Genomic DNA, 13,009 nt, shown 5'->3' with positions numbered 1-13,009 from the left:
ACAGAGATGGAGAGTGAGCGCAGAGACAGAAGTCGAAGTATACTGAGATACTCAGACTGAGAAGATGAGATAAAAGTGAGAATCAGAGGGGGTGGGGAGGGAGAGAGAGGAGAGAGTATGGAGGGAGGGAGGTACAAGGGGAGGGAGAGAGGCAAAGGGGGAGCAGAGGCGGAGGCAACTTGAAAACCAGATTCCGCCCGCCCTCCTTCTTTTCTCTCCTCCTTCCCCCCATCTTCTCCCACCCTCCTCCCTCTCCCACCCCCAACCCCCAACCCCCAGCGCAGGGACTGCTGGAACCTGGTGGAGCGCGTTGTGGCTTTAAGACCGCCTCTGTCCGCAGCACCCGGTGCCTTAGAAACAAGTTACATATATGGGGAGCTACAGCAGGCGTGCTGCGCTTAGGGCTCTGGGAGACTACGAGCTTTGGAAAGAGTGATCTCCCCGCGAGACGCGGAGGTTTTGACCTTGCGAGGGGAGGAGCTGAGTTTTAACTGCTGGCATTTGTTGGGCTGCAGGTCACTTGCGTCTCGGCTGCGGCGCACCGCTCCGTTTGCTCCGGCTCGGCTGAGCTTTGCCGTGGGAAGGGGGGGCCCCTGGGCCCGCCAAGCGCTGCCCATGGGGCGGAAGGCGCGCGGCTGCCCGCGCCGCAGCCCAGGGGCGCCCAGTGGGCTGCCCGCTTAGGCGCTGTCTCTTTCTCCTCGCAGATCGGAGGGAGCTTTTGGACAGAGGCAGAGTCCGGGGTACCCCCGAGGGTCCTCTTGCCCAAAACTGGTGCCGGGACCCAGCCGGAGCAGCCTAAAGAACTAGTAGCCCCCGTGCCCAACTGGCTGCTGGGGACTGGGAGCTGCGCCCGAGGCCTCCAGGCCCCCGCCACTGCCGCCATGGATTCCTTTAAAGGGGGTATGGGCCTGGAGCGGCTACCCGAAGGACTTCGGCCGCCTCCTCCCCACGACATGAGCTCCAGCTTCCACCTGGCCCGTGCTTCTGACTCCCGGGAGCCCCTGGAGAACTCGGCAAGCGAATCCTCCGACACAGAGGTCCCAGGTAACACTCTCCCCGCCTCCCCGACCCACGCCCCCCCCCCCCCCGCCTGTACTTCCTTCTCCTTCTCCCCCTATTGTGACCTCCTTACTAAACTCAGAATCCAAGAAGTGGTAGGGACTGAGTCTTGGGGAAAGACAGGGGGTACGAAAGAAACCTCGGCCAGAGAGGCCCAGAGATAAAGGGCAGCCGTCCTGGGGTACACCACTCAGTGCGGAAAGCATGCCTGTCACCAGATCTACGAGTGCGTGGGGAACTTATCCAGCCTTGACAGCGCCAACGAATAGTCTCCTGCCCAGGCTGGCTGGCCCCGAGGGTTCCCGAGAGGAATTAGGCTATTCCCCCACTAGCTACAGAGGCGACCCACGTTCTTCCCTCGCTTCTTTCTTCCCCGGAAGAGGATATTTTTTCTGACAAACTCAGCACGAAAACATCGTACTCTTTTAAACATTTTTTTTGTTTGTTTTTTGAATTACGATACCCCGTACTGATAAATAGAAGAAAGAAAGAAAAAAACAGACCGGGGAGAGGGTTATGCGGTGTCTATATTCTCCTGAAGCAAATAATAGGACACTATTGGTTTTGCAAAGCTGGCTTTTCAAGCAAACGGGAAGCTATTGATTTTAAGGAATTCGGTGTTAAAACGAAGAAGGGAAAAAGAAAAAAAACTGACAAAATCTAGAGAGACAGATGAGCAAGAAAGAGGAGAGAGAGACAGAGAGAGCGAGACAGAACGAGAACACGGGAATGAAATGTTTTAAAGGGGACAAACCGAGGAGGAAGAGCGGGAAAATTGGGAAAACAGAGTAAGAGGAGATTAAAGTTCTGCCTTGTGCCTTCCCAGACGCGGTTCCGGGATCCAAGGACCAGGGCGGCCAATATTAGGCGAGATCTCCAAGGCCCAAAGCTACCCCGGGGCTCCGGGCCAAGCGCCCTCCCTCTTGTCCTCCTCAGGCAGAGAAACAAGCAGAGCTTACATGGTGTAACCTGAGCACGGGACAGAGAGAGTAGGGGAAAAAAAAAAAAGGTCCGGAGATTTTTCAAGTTCGCCCTAGGTGTTTGCGTCGGCCTTTGGGGATGCCGAGTGGCCCCTTTTGCGAATTTAATTCTGAGAGCTGTAGGCACTCCTTTCCGCTTCCAAAAGCTGTTTCAGAAATGGGAGCTAGAGAGTTAAGTAGATATTGATAGACAGATCGCTCTCTGGGGCTAAACGTTAGCCCGCTGGAGGCCGCTGGGAGCCAGCCCCACATGCTCTGTTTTCCAGACAGGGAAATCCTCCATTCACCCAGAGGGAGGAGAAAGAAAAAAGGAAAATTGGTTTTCAATTAATTTATTTAATTTTTCATTTGGGCGAATTTTTTAAAGCTACAGATATGTATGGGAAGGTTGAGAGGAAGAGGAGCAAGACTAGCCCAAGACTAGACGATGATTCACTTTATATTTGTGAAAGTTAAAATTCAATTTAATTCACTCTTCACTGTCCTGAGTTCTGGGCTAAATCAAAGATAAAATCTCCTGAATAGCTAGGGAAGAACTGAGGGATTATTTTCTACTTGTCCTCGACAAACCCTGTCTCATACAAATAAACAATTAAATATTTAGAAAGAGTAGAGGGTATAGGGCCCTGACCAGTATGTAACAGGGCGTCAGCAGTGTCGTGTCCCTCCCCCCTTCCCCTACCCTAAGTGTATCTCTGTTATCAATGTATACTGTGTACGTGTGTGTTTTTATGTCTATATCAGTGGAGACTGGGTGTTTTCCTCCGTTTGTGTATTTTTGTAATTACAAATGTCTTTGTTTAGTTTTCTGTAAAAAAAAAAAAAGCCTGTGCTTTTATTAATTTGCAGTGCCTACGTATTTGCATTTGTGTGTTTCTCAGTGTGTCCATAAATATATCTGTATTTTTGTATTGTATGTTTTTCTCTTTTGTCTATCTATAAATGTCAGTCTGTGTATTCGTGCCTGTTTTTCTGCGTTTCTGCGTTTTTCTATGTGTCTATAAATGCCTATTTTCCTTCTCTTATTTGACTGTCATTCGTGTTTCTCCCTCTGTTGTGTCTACAAATATCTGTGATTTTCTAACATTGTAAGATTTTGTCTGTGTTTCTAGAAGTGCCAGTGTGGTTTTTTTTTTTTTGTCTTTAACTGTCTCTTTTTACTCCATTTGTTTCATTGTACATGTGTCTATAAATGTCTGTATTTCTCTGCTTATGGCTTTGTATCTCCTCTTGCCTATAAGTGTTAATATAAATGTTTTTATGTTTCTCTGTGTTTGATTACTTTTCCCTGAGTTTGTATGCGTCTGTGAATTCGTGTCTCTGTATTTCTCAGAGATTTTTGCGTTTCTCCTAATTGTCCGTCTGTGTTTCTCCATTATGTACTTGTATCTACGAATGTCTCAGTGTGTATCTCTATTTGTGTCTACAAATGCCCATGTGAGTCTTTGTGTATACAAATACTTGTGTTTCTCTGTTTGGGTGTCTCTCTTTAACTATATTTGTGTTATTCTCTGCTTGTTTCTAGTTGAGTATCTAGATAGGCCTAAACTCAAGTATTTTCTCTCACCTTCCACGTCTGTAAGTTTTTCGAGGAGTCCAAGGGTCTGTTTGTATCTATGTCTGCATTTTCATTCCCTTGCCTGAAAAGTGAGGCCTGGGAGACTTCAGCCCAAGGAGAATTTAGATTTTCCTCAAAATACCCATTACTATCACTTCTCTGGGGAATTCTGAATTCTCTGTCCGCCGGACTGGGGAGGAGGGAGGGCAGGTGCTGGGAGCTTGGGACAACAATTACAGGCTTGCTTAGAAAGGACTGGGTACTGCCGAGTTCACCGAGAGTTATTTGAGTAATGGTACCAATAATAATCATATCATAATAATGAATAATAATGCAAATACACCAACTAATAATAACCAAAATCTAAAGCAATAATACCCAGTAACGGCAGCAAAACAACGTTATCGAGCCCATAATTGCAGTAGCCTAACAAGCAACTTGTAATTCTATTTCATCAATAGTAATAGTAATATAACCGAAATTAACAAAAATAATCGGAATTAAAACAAAAATTGCTATTTTCCTGGCAGAAAACAAAAGCAGAACTCGGCCTCTTTCCATCAGGGACCCGCAGCCGTAAGGGCTAAGCGCTGCTGTAACAGGCCCATTAGCGCGGGAGGGAGAATCCTGCCCAGGGGTTCTGTGGGCTGCAGGGTGGACAAGGTTAGGGTCTCAAGCTGGCCAGACTGTTGTGTGATTCCTGTCTGGGCGGTGCGCCGTTGCAGAGAAAGAGCGGAGTGGAGAAACCAAGGGCAGTGAGGACGGAGGTGGTGAAGACCCGGCCAAGAAGAAAAAACAGCGCAGACAAAGAACGCACTTCACTAGCCAGCAACTGCAGGAGCTGGAGGCGACTTTCCAACGGAACCGCTACCCAGACATGAGCATGCGGGAAGAGATTGCCGTGTGGACCAATCTCACCGAACCTAGAGTCCGGGTGAGCTCGAAGGGGAGGAGGGGTAGAGATGGACAGGGGTGCGGGTGGGTTCTAGAGAAGGAGACAATATACAGGAAAGGCTTACTTACACCTGTTGGCGGGCTCCCCGCCTCCTCTATCCACAAACCCGGGCCATCACCAGGCCTCAGAAACTAGTGTCCAAGGGCCAGGGAAACTCCTATCCTAGAAACACCACCAGGACACGGGAGCAGTAGAGTGGGAGAAGAATAGGGCCTTATATGTAGAGAAGCAAGGCCCCTGGGAATAAATGATAGCCCTGGCTAGCCTTGGAGCTTTCAGCCCAGCGGTAAGAGGGTATTTGCTTCTAAGGGCTAAGTACTGGAGCCTAGAAAGAAGCAAGAACAGGGCTGAAGTCCAAAAGGGGATTGTAATCCGGACTTTTCCGTCCCACTTTCCTCCTTTGTACATGCCACCTCCTCGAAAACAGACAAAACAAAACATCTTTCCCTCCCCGTGAGCCCACCCATGCTCTTCTTTTACCCTCCCAACTCCTCGAGGCAGAGTCCACTGAGAAAAAGCCCCGGAAAACCCCGATCAGCCCAAACTCACCACGGAGCAGAGAGTAGAGTGAGAAATGGAGAAAGGTGGTTAGACCAGAGCACCCAGAACCAAGCAGTGACACGAGGGAACTCCAGGGGCCAGGGGTATGCCACCAGAGGCCAGAGACCAAGGCCAGGCAGGAACTCTGCCCCTAGAAATTTATCGGCAAATGCTTCGGGGCCTCCTGAAACCCTTAGGGCCAAAACCCGCAGGCATAGGGTTCCCACATACCTGGATCTACAGGAATGGGTCCCACACACCTCGGTTCGAAAGACCGCATGCTGCCCCCACTCCACTCCACACTTTCCCTATGCAAATCTGCTCACAGCCACCTCAGAGCCACTCACACCATCAGGGCATTTTCCAAACCTTCCCCCTCCCTTTTTTAAACTCCTGGCAAAGCTCACATTTTTGCCAGCCTTGTGCTGACCTCCGAGTGCTAATCAGAATAAAATGTACGCGAGGAGTAAAAGAGCGCACACACCCAACTACACACAGCAGGGAGCTCAGGACAAGGTCTGCTTTAGGCTTTCTGAAGGAGTAAAAAGAGGTGGGGAAAACCCGGGTCCAGCATCTAGCTGTATTGCCGTGCTAGTGGACAAACGAATGCCTGCGTTAAATGCAGCTATTAAATCATGAACAGGTAACATTGGATCTGCTATGGTCTCTGGCACTTAGTTACAGAAAGCTGTACTGGATGTGCGAGCCTCTTTTCCCCTCATCCTCTGAGCCCTGCTAGGTGGAGAATGCCCCAGCGACGCACTGGGACTCGGCACTGCTCAGACCCAAAGTCGAACTTTAACAAGGGCCCTTTGTTCCTTCTTTGGAAGGTTTTCTGTCATGGCACCGAACCCAAACCAAATTAAAGAACCGAAGGGCATTCCCAAATCACCTTCTGACTCCCCTGAAGAGGGAGGAAGAATCATCTGGGTTAGGGACTGAGAGGCTAGGAGAAAGTCCAAAAAAACAATCCGGCAAGTGAGCGCCCTAAACCAGGAGCTCCCCAGAGTCACCGCTGCCAGGCCCTGGCGGTAGGATCAGAAACCACTGGATGGAGAAGGGACAAGAACAGGCCTACTGGCACCAAGGAAAGTACTAAATAGTTGGGCCTGGGTACCAAGGCGGCCTAGGGTAACTCAGAGGCCTCCAGTCTGTTTGCACTTATCAGATAGGGCAAACTATTAACAGATAAGCCTACTGTTGGGAGATGAAGATAATAGGCCTCGAGTCAACAGCTCTTGTGGACTCAGGGCCCCTTGGGCTGAGGGTCAGTGGTGCCCCCAAGACCCAGGCTGGGACTGAGAGCCAACTACAATTGTCCTGGCGCTTTTGAACAAGGAATATATATTGGGACTAGTATTATTCAGAAGGACCTTTAGTGGATGGGCGCAGGAGATGGCCTCCGAAGGTCGCAGCTCAACGCACAGGCTCAGCGGGTAGTGTTTCTGTAGTTCCCTAAGTGTGTTACCGCCCTGCCAGTTTCAGGGCTGACCAAGTCCCTGAATCTGCCGGCACTGAAGGGGCCACGTGGAGAAAAGATGGAGGCCGCCATACCATTGAATAGGATTGTTCCCAAGGTTTGGGGGAGCCAAGGGATGGAGAATGAGAGTAGCGAGCTTGGGCTTTGGCCCTTACAACTCTTCGAGCCTCCTTTCTCATCGTCACTAGAAGCCTCATGAAACTCTCCCTAGTCCCTGCTCTTCCTCCATTCCCTTCTCCCAAAACACAGAAGTTCCTCTCCAGACCCCCCCCCCTCTAGGGACAGCTTAGGCCCAAGGGACCCTTTGCTCAGCGGGAGGTGAGGAAGCACAGTTTCTGGGGCCTAGTTCTGGGCTAGGTTGACATCTTGTTAGGCAAAACAGGATCTAGAAAACCATTCTGTCTTCCATTTCCACTGCCAGCGCGATTCAATGCTTTAGGACAGAAGCCCAGTGTCTGGGTCTCGCCTCTCCTCTCCAATCTCCTCCCTTCCACTGGCTTCTCATAAAATCCTTGCCCCCACCCTATCCCACCCCCAAATCTTCAAGTCTCCTTTCCCCCCACTTTATTTCCCCTCCTTCCCCAATAAAAAGGAGGCTTTACCGCCCAGTCAGCCCTCCTCCAGGGGCAGAGAGGGGATCGTTTATTTTCTATAAAGGCAAATATTTAGATTAATCCCACGCAAGGACTATAGACAGCCCGGACTAGCTCCTCTCTCGGCGCAACTCTCTCGGTCCAAAGTCCCGTTCAGTTCAGCATTAGGGAAGGAGGGGGACTCAGACTGCGCTGGCTCACGTTGGGTGGGTCTGAGCCTGGGAGACTGGGGGAAGGAAACTCCCCCAGCGCAAACGGACCGGACTGAATTAGAGGTTCTCTCCCGACTCTCCCTAGTTTCTTCGTTTGTTCGTTTATTAGTTTAAATCTTTCCATCTACCACCCTAGGAAGGCAAAGTAGGCCCAAAGTCTCATTAGCTGCGAATCCCTGTCCAAGTGGTGATACATAGTTTTTACCCAAACACACTAATCCAATTCCATTTTTATGATCTGTAACAGGGGATTTTTATTACGTTGTATTAGCATTGGGAAAGGTAGTAGGGACAGAGGGGTTTGGGGGCCCCCAAGATCAGGCTCAAGACTCCTAGATCTGATCAGTTACTGATCTGGGGAAATGGACGCCCAGTGGGCAGGAAAAAAATAGAAAGCCGAAGAGGGAGCCTTGAAATCGCTTTGGGCAAACTCAGGAGAGGCTGGGTTAGTAGAGTAGGGAAGGATAAAAAAGTAATTTTTTTTAAAGGGAGGAGAGAAGTTTGGGGATGAAGGGGCAGGTAAAACTGGATATTGAAGGAGAAGAAATAGGATATTTCTGAGGGAGAAAGATGAGAGTGATAGTAGGGAAGGACCAAGATCTGATACGGGGGAAAATGAAGAGGGTCTGGTATTGGAGGAATTAGGAGAGGATAGCTGTCAGAGGTAGAAAGGAAACGAAGAGTAAAGAAGGGCCTTTTGGGAGAGAAGAAATGTCTGAAAGTGGGGGAGATAAAAGTCTGATACTGAGGGAGAATACCGAGGAACCTGGGGGAGGAGTAAAAGAAAGAGGACTGGGGGAAGGGGGAAGTAAGAAAGTCCGATATTGGAGAGTCTGGAAGAGAAGAAAGAGGGCTCAATATTGCGTGGATTGGCGGAAAACAACGGGTGAAAGGAGAAGATGGTTCGGGTGAGGGAAGGCACAGGCTCTCGGTCCAGATATACCCTTGCCCCTCAAGCCTAAACACTGACGCGGCTCTGCCCTACCCCTCTCCTTCCCCTTCTCCCAGGTCTGGTTCAAGAACCGCCGAGCCAAGTGGAGGAAGAGAGAGCGCAACCAGCAGATGGACCTGTGCAAGAACGGCTACGTGCCGCAGTTCAGCGGGCTGGTGCAGCCCTACGAGGATGTGTACGCCGGCTACACCTACAACAACTGGGCCGCAAAGAGCCTCACGCCCGCGCCGCTGTCCACCAAGGGCTTCACCTTCTTCAACTCTATGAGCCCGCTGTCCTCGCAGTCCATGTTCTCGGCTCCCAGCACCATCTCGTCCATGAGCATGCCTTCCGGCATGGGCCACTCGGCGGTGCCTGGCATGCCCAACTCCGGCCTCAACAACATCAACAACCTGAACAACCTCACTGGCTCCTCACTCAACTCGGCCATGTCGTCCAGCGCCTGCCCCTACGGCCCGCCGGGCTCGCCCTACAGCGTCTACCGGGACACGTGTAACTCCAGCCTGGCTAGTCTCCGACTCAAGTCCAAACAGCACTCCACGTTTGGCTACAGCAGCTTGCAGAGCCCGGGCTCCGGCCTCAATGCCTGCCAGTACAATAGCTGACCGCGTGGGGAGGGGGCCGGGCCGGGCCCGGCCAGGGCCAAGCCGGGGAGGAGGCTCCCAATCGGACTACCACGGACCACACGTATCTTTTACTCTCCCCTCTTCCTTCCCCACTCTCTGTTTCGTCGTTGTTGTTTGTTTGTTTGTTTGTTTGTTTTTGCTTTGTTTTCTCCTCCTCCTCCACTCTCCCTTAAAAAAAAGACGTCGGGAAAAAAAAAACCACGAATAAATGGATGAGTTGCAATTTCCCTCTGGATTATGCGGGTTGTATGTAATTACTTGAACTTGCACAGGCGTAGTGAAAAAGGCCACTTTCCGGAGATCCGGCGGAGATGATAAAAAAGGGGAGTGGGGACCGGAGGGAGGGAGAAGTGGTGGCCAAGGGAGGAAGGGTCCGTGCCAGCACAATAGAGGGCAGGATGGGGCGAAGGGTGGGGGGGGGGGGGGCGCAGGAGGTATGGGAGTTTGCCACTGCGGGGGTGGGGGGAGGGGGAAGTGCAGAGGTGGGGGGGGGGCCTGAGGAAGAAGGTTTAACCTATTGGGGCTGAGACTTTTGCTAAGAATAATGAGAAGAGGAGGGTCAACTTCTTAACAAAAGTTCTATTTATATCTGCCGTTACTGGGCGCTGGAGCATTGTCCGCGGCGCGGAGAATAAACTGTTTTTAAAATGTACGATTCTTGACTTTTTTTTCCTTGAATTAAAAGGAATGAGGCAGGCAGGGGCTTGTCAAAAGACCTTCTCCATCCAGCTCCCTGGAGCCCTCCAGCAGCATCTCTAGATATGCACACCCCTAAGCTTAGGGCGAAGCTTGGACAGGCACCCCTCGCTCTCCCAGCCAGTTTCTCGGTGCCCAGCCCATGAAGGGAGCCCAGAGCTGCAGCTCTCTCCAGGGGCCAAAGCCTGAGTCCTGACAGCCTCCACCTTTAGCCTCTAAGCCGCGAAGCAACGATCTGACTTGTTTTGTGTGCGGCCCCCAAAAGGAGACTACGAATACTGCGCCCAGACCAGCCTAGCTCAGACGTCATTGCGTACTCACTAGACACTTTGCCTCTTTTCGCTTTCCTTGTGCCCAGCCAAGAGAAGCCCAAGCCCCTGGAGGTCACCCTGGACTGTGACATTGATTGAGGTGGATACAACACAAACAAGTCCAATTATTTGTCACCGTGCTTAGCTTCATTGCCTGAATTCTAGGCCCCATGGGCTTGCCACTCTTAAGAGAGACCTCAGCCCTCGCTCTGGAGAATTCTGTGGCTGTTGAGACTGGCGGTGACATATGTATGTATACACACATATACATATAAATGTGTGTATGTATATGTAAAATATATATGAGGGTTTTTCCCCCGGGGTGGATCAGGGTTTCCAAAATTGTAAGTCCTGGGAACAACTGCTTCCAAGGCCTCTCCTCTAGTTCGATGCAGCTTACTCAGATTTTCCCCAGGCTTGTGACCCTGGGTACTACGTCTGAGCCTGTACTGCTCTAAAGTCGCCGGAAACTCTGGGCTACGCCAGAGAGAGGGAGGATGAAGAAGGAGTTGTAATGACTGCTCCTTTATTCCCACTCCAGTCCCGACATTTTATGAATCTCGGGCCTCAGCGATGGTGGCCACTTGTAACCTTATGGCCCCGTTTTGCTGTTAGTTTTACGCGAAGCATAGAGTGACTGAGGTGCCTACTGGCCCGCCTCACCTCAGTTTTCATACAGCGATCCCCAACCCCAGATCTAAAGCAACGAAAGTAAGGCCTTGTGGGCGGCCACCAAAGACATCGTGGACATTTTCAATTGCCGGAGCTCTACTGAGACTATGTGCTGGTCAGGCCCAAGGAAAGGCTGAGAATCGTCTCGTCTAAGTCCTCCGAAATAACAAGATTTCGACATCCTCCCATCCCCTCACCCTCCATCGCCTAGGCTCCGGAACCATGGCGAGCCATCGAGTCAAACCTTTGTGAAGCTTGGTAGCTTCGAGCGCGCAGCTGTCAAGCCTATCTCGTAGAAAATAAAGGGCAAGTTCTATTTGCGCCACACCCCCATCAAGGCTTTAAATCAGTTTGTAGCCTGTGCGCTCTGTGAAAACTTTGCACACCCCCTCACTTCTGTCTCTGTCCTTGTGAGCGCTCACATCGCTCTCCCAAACCCGCCCCCTTTATGTCGAGTTTTATAGATAAATGTAAATATCTCTATATCGATCTATAAATGTACCACCATTAAAAGCAGTCTTAGCGTGGTTTAACATCTGGCGAGCACTAATTTCTTCATTCCGCCCTGCCCAGGAAGGTCTTGGAAGCCAGAGGCGGGCGGGCGCCCCCAGAGCGCGGTTGTGGAGGTTTCAAGTTGTGCGAGAGCTCTACGTGGTACTGTCCCCTAGCCCGGAGCCTGCCCCTATCAGTGCGCTCCGCCCACATCAAGGTTAGTCCTGATCCGGGGTTCCGGGTCACTAGAAAGAAGGCTGAGGGCAATGTACCCAAAGTCAGCCAGTGTATTGACACGGTTGCATAGATCTGGCAATCTTTGAGTCTCTCCATGCCCCAGTAATCCCGGCCTCTCTTCCTAGGTCCCTCGGTTCTCTCCTGTTTTCTCTCTCTCCCCAAAGGCGCCCCTAACCTGATGCAGGCATCCAGCTGCAGCAACTTTGGTTTTCTTTGCTATCCTCCTCTTCCTCGTCTTTTTCTTCTTCCTCTTCCTCCCAACCCCCATCCCTCGCCCCCCCCGACCGCGACGCAGCGTGAGGGCTGGGGTCCGAGGCTCTGATATACAGGCTAACTGAAGCCAGAGCCAGGGACCAACTGCCTTTCAACCCAGTCTTCCCTCCTTCCAAGTCTGTCGAAGAAACCCAGAGGAGAGAACTTAAGCGATACGCACACTACGGCCCATTTTGCACGCTCTTCGCTCTAAAGCAGCTAGAGTATTTTAAATACCCAGATTAAGTTAGGTGGCGCCTGGCCTTTAAAAACAGCCGCAGCCAGAAAAGCACTAATAATACTTGCCCCAGGACACCGGACTCACTGAGCTTTCTCCATTCCTCCCACCCCAACTTTGTGAATCACAGCTTGCAGAGGAGGCGCCCAGTGCTTGTTCCTGGCAGCAACCGGGGCAAGAATCAGACTGCTGTGGGGAAAGGGGAGGGGAACATTGGTGAGCTTAGAGACCGAGGGGAGCCGAAGCTGAGATTGACTTTGCCCCCAATGTAAGTAAAAAGCCAGAGAAATCTCCTTTCCCGTCAGAGTCAGGCGGGGTCTTTCCTGAGGGGTCCAGGGTATATTCACTCCACTTCCCAGCCTGAAGCCTCCAGCTTAGATCAGGCTGATAAAAAAAAAAATGAACTTTTTTGTCCTGCTCTTCTCCTGGAGTCCCAGGTTCAGTTTACTATAGGAATCATGCCCAGCATTGGCAATGTGAGGCTGTGTGTGGGAAAAGCGGTTATCACACATGGTTCACATCTAATTTCCCTGCAGCTCCAAGTTCTTGTCTGCTACCAATTCTCCGTCTTCAACCTCCAATCTCTTTTTTGAAATGACTAAATAAGGCCAAGCCTGTAATTTGCACGCACAATTTCTATTCCTTAAGTCACTTCTAATGGTCAGAGAGACTGAAAATGCAGAGAAGGGGTGGGGAGGAGTGAGAGGACTCTCAGTCAAGGAGAAGCTATCTGCCAGGACAGGGAAGATAAGAAAATCATGCAAGTATAGAAAACCAGGGAGAAAGGTAGACCCTGAACAAGGGTGGCTTTTTTGTTCGTTTGTTTTCAGGAGAAAAGGGTTTTGCAGGCGATCACTGATAAACAGGTTACCCTCAGCTCCAAGGTATAGAAGAGTCTATATCTGGAAGGCATGCTCCAGCTAAGTAGGGCAGGACACTTCATACCAGATAGCCCCTGTATCTAAACCTTCATTCTATGCAAACTGAAGGTTAAGTGGATAGAGAGGCCTTCTGCAGGTCATAGGAACATTGGAGATCTACATCCTATCCTCAGTTGTTGGATCCTTCCTTTCACTTGGAAAGAGATTCAGCTAAATTCAATTTAAAAATTTGGTATTAAGAGCTTACTTATATTTAAGACTCTAGTAGGTGCTGG

At 50.6% G+C, this 13,009-nt stretch overlaps 1 protein-coding gene across 1 annotated transcript; it reads left to right on the top strand.

Moving 5' to 3' along the window:
* The first annotated feature begins 348 nt into the window (after window positions 1-348).
* On the top strand, window positions 349-9,182 carry PITX1 (paired like homeodomain 1). The gene is made up of 3 exons (XM_036752183.1): window positions 349-1,044; window positions 4,323-4,531; window positions 8,386-9,182. The coding sequence occupies exons 1-3, from the start codon at window positions 882-884 to the stop codon at window positions 8,932-8,934; spliced, it is 921 nt and encodes a 306-aa protein (XP_036608078.1). The 5' UTR covers window positions 349-881; the 3' UTR covers window positions 8,935-9,182.
* The last annotated feature ends 3,827 nt before the right edge of the window (window positions 9,183-13,009 follow it).

Source organism: Trichosurus vulpecula, chromosome 3, assembly GCF_011100635.1.
Source record: "Trichosurus vulpecula isolate mTriVul1 chromosome 3, mTriVul1.pri, whole genome shotgun sequence".
NCBI classification, from domain to species: Eukaryota; Metazoa; Chordata; class Mammalia; order Diprotodontia; family Phalangeridae; genus Trichosurus; species Trichosurus vulpecula.
Note: the sequence above shows the minus strand (reverse complement) of the source record. Positions and strands in the feature narration are given on the sequence as shown.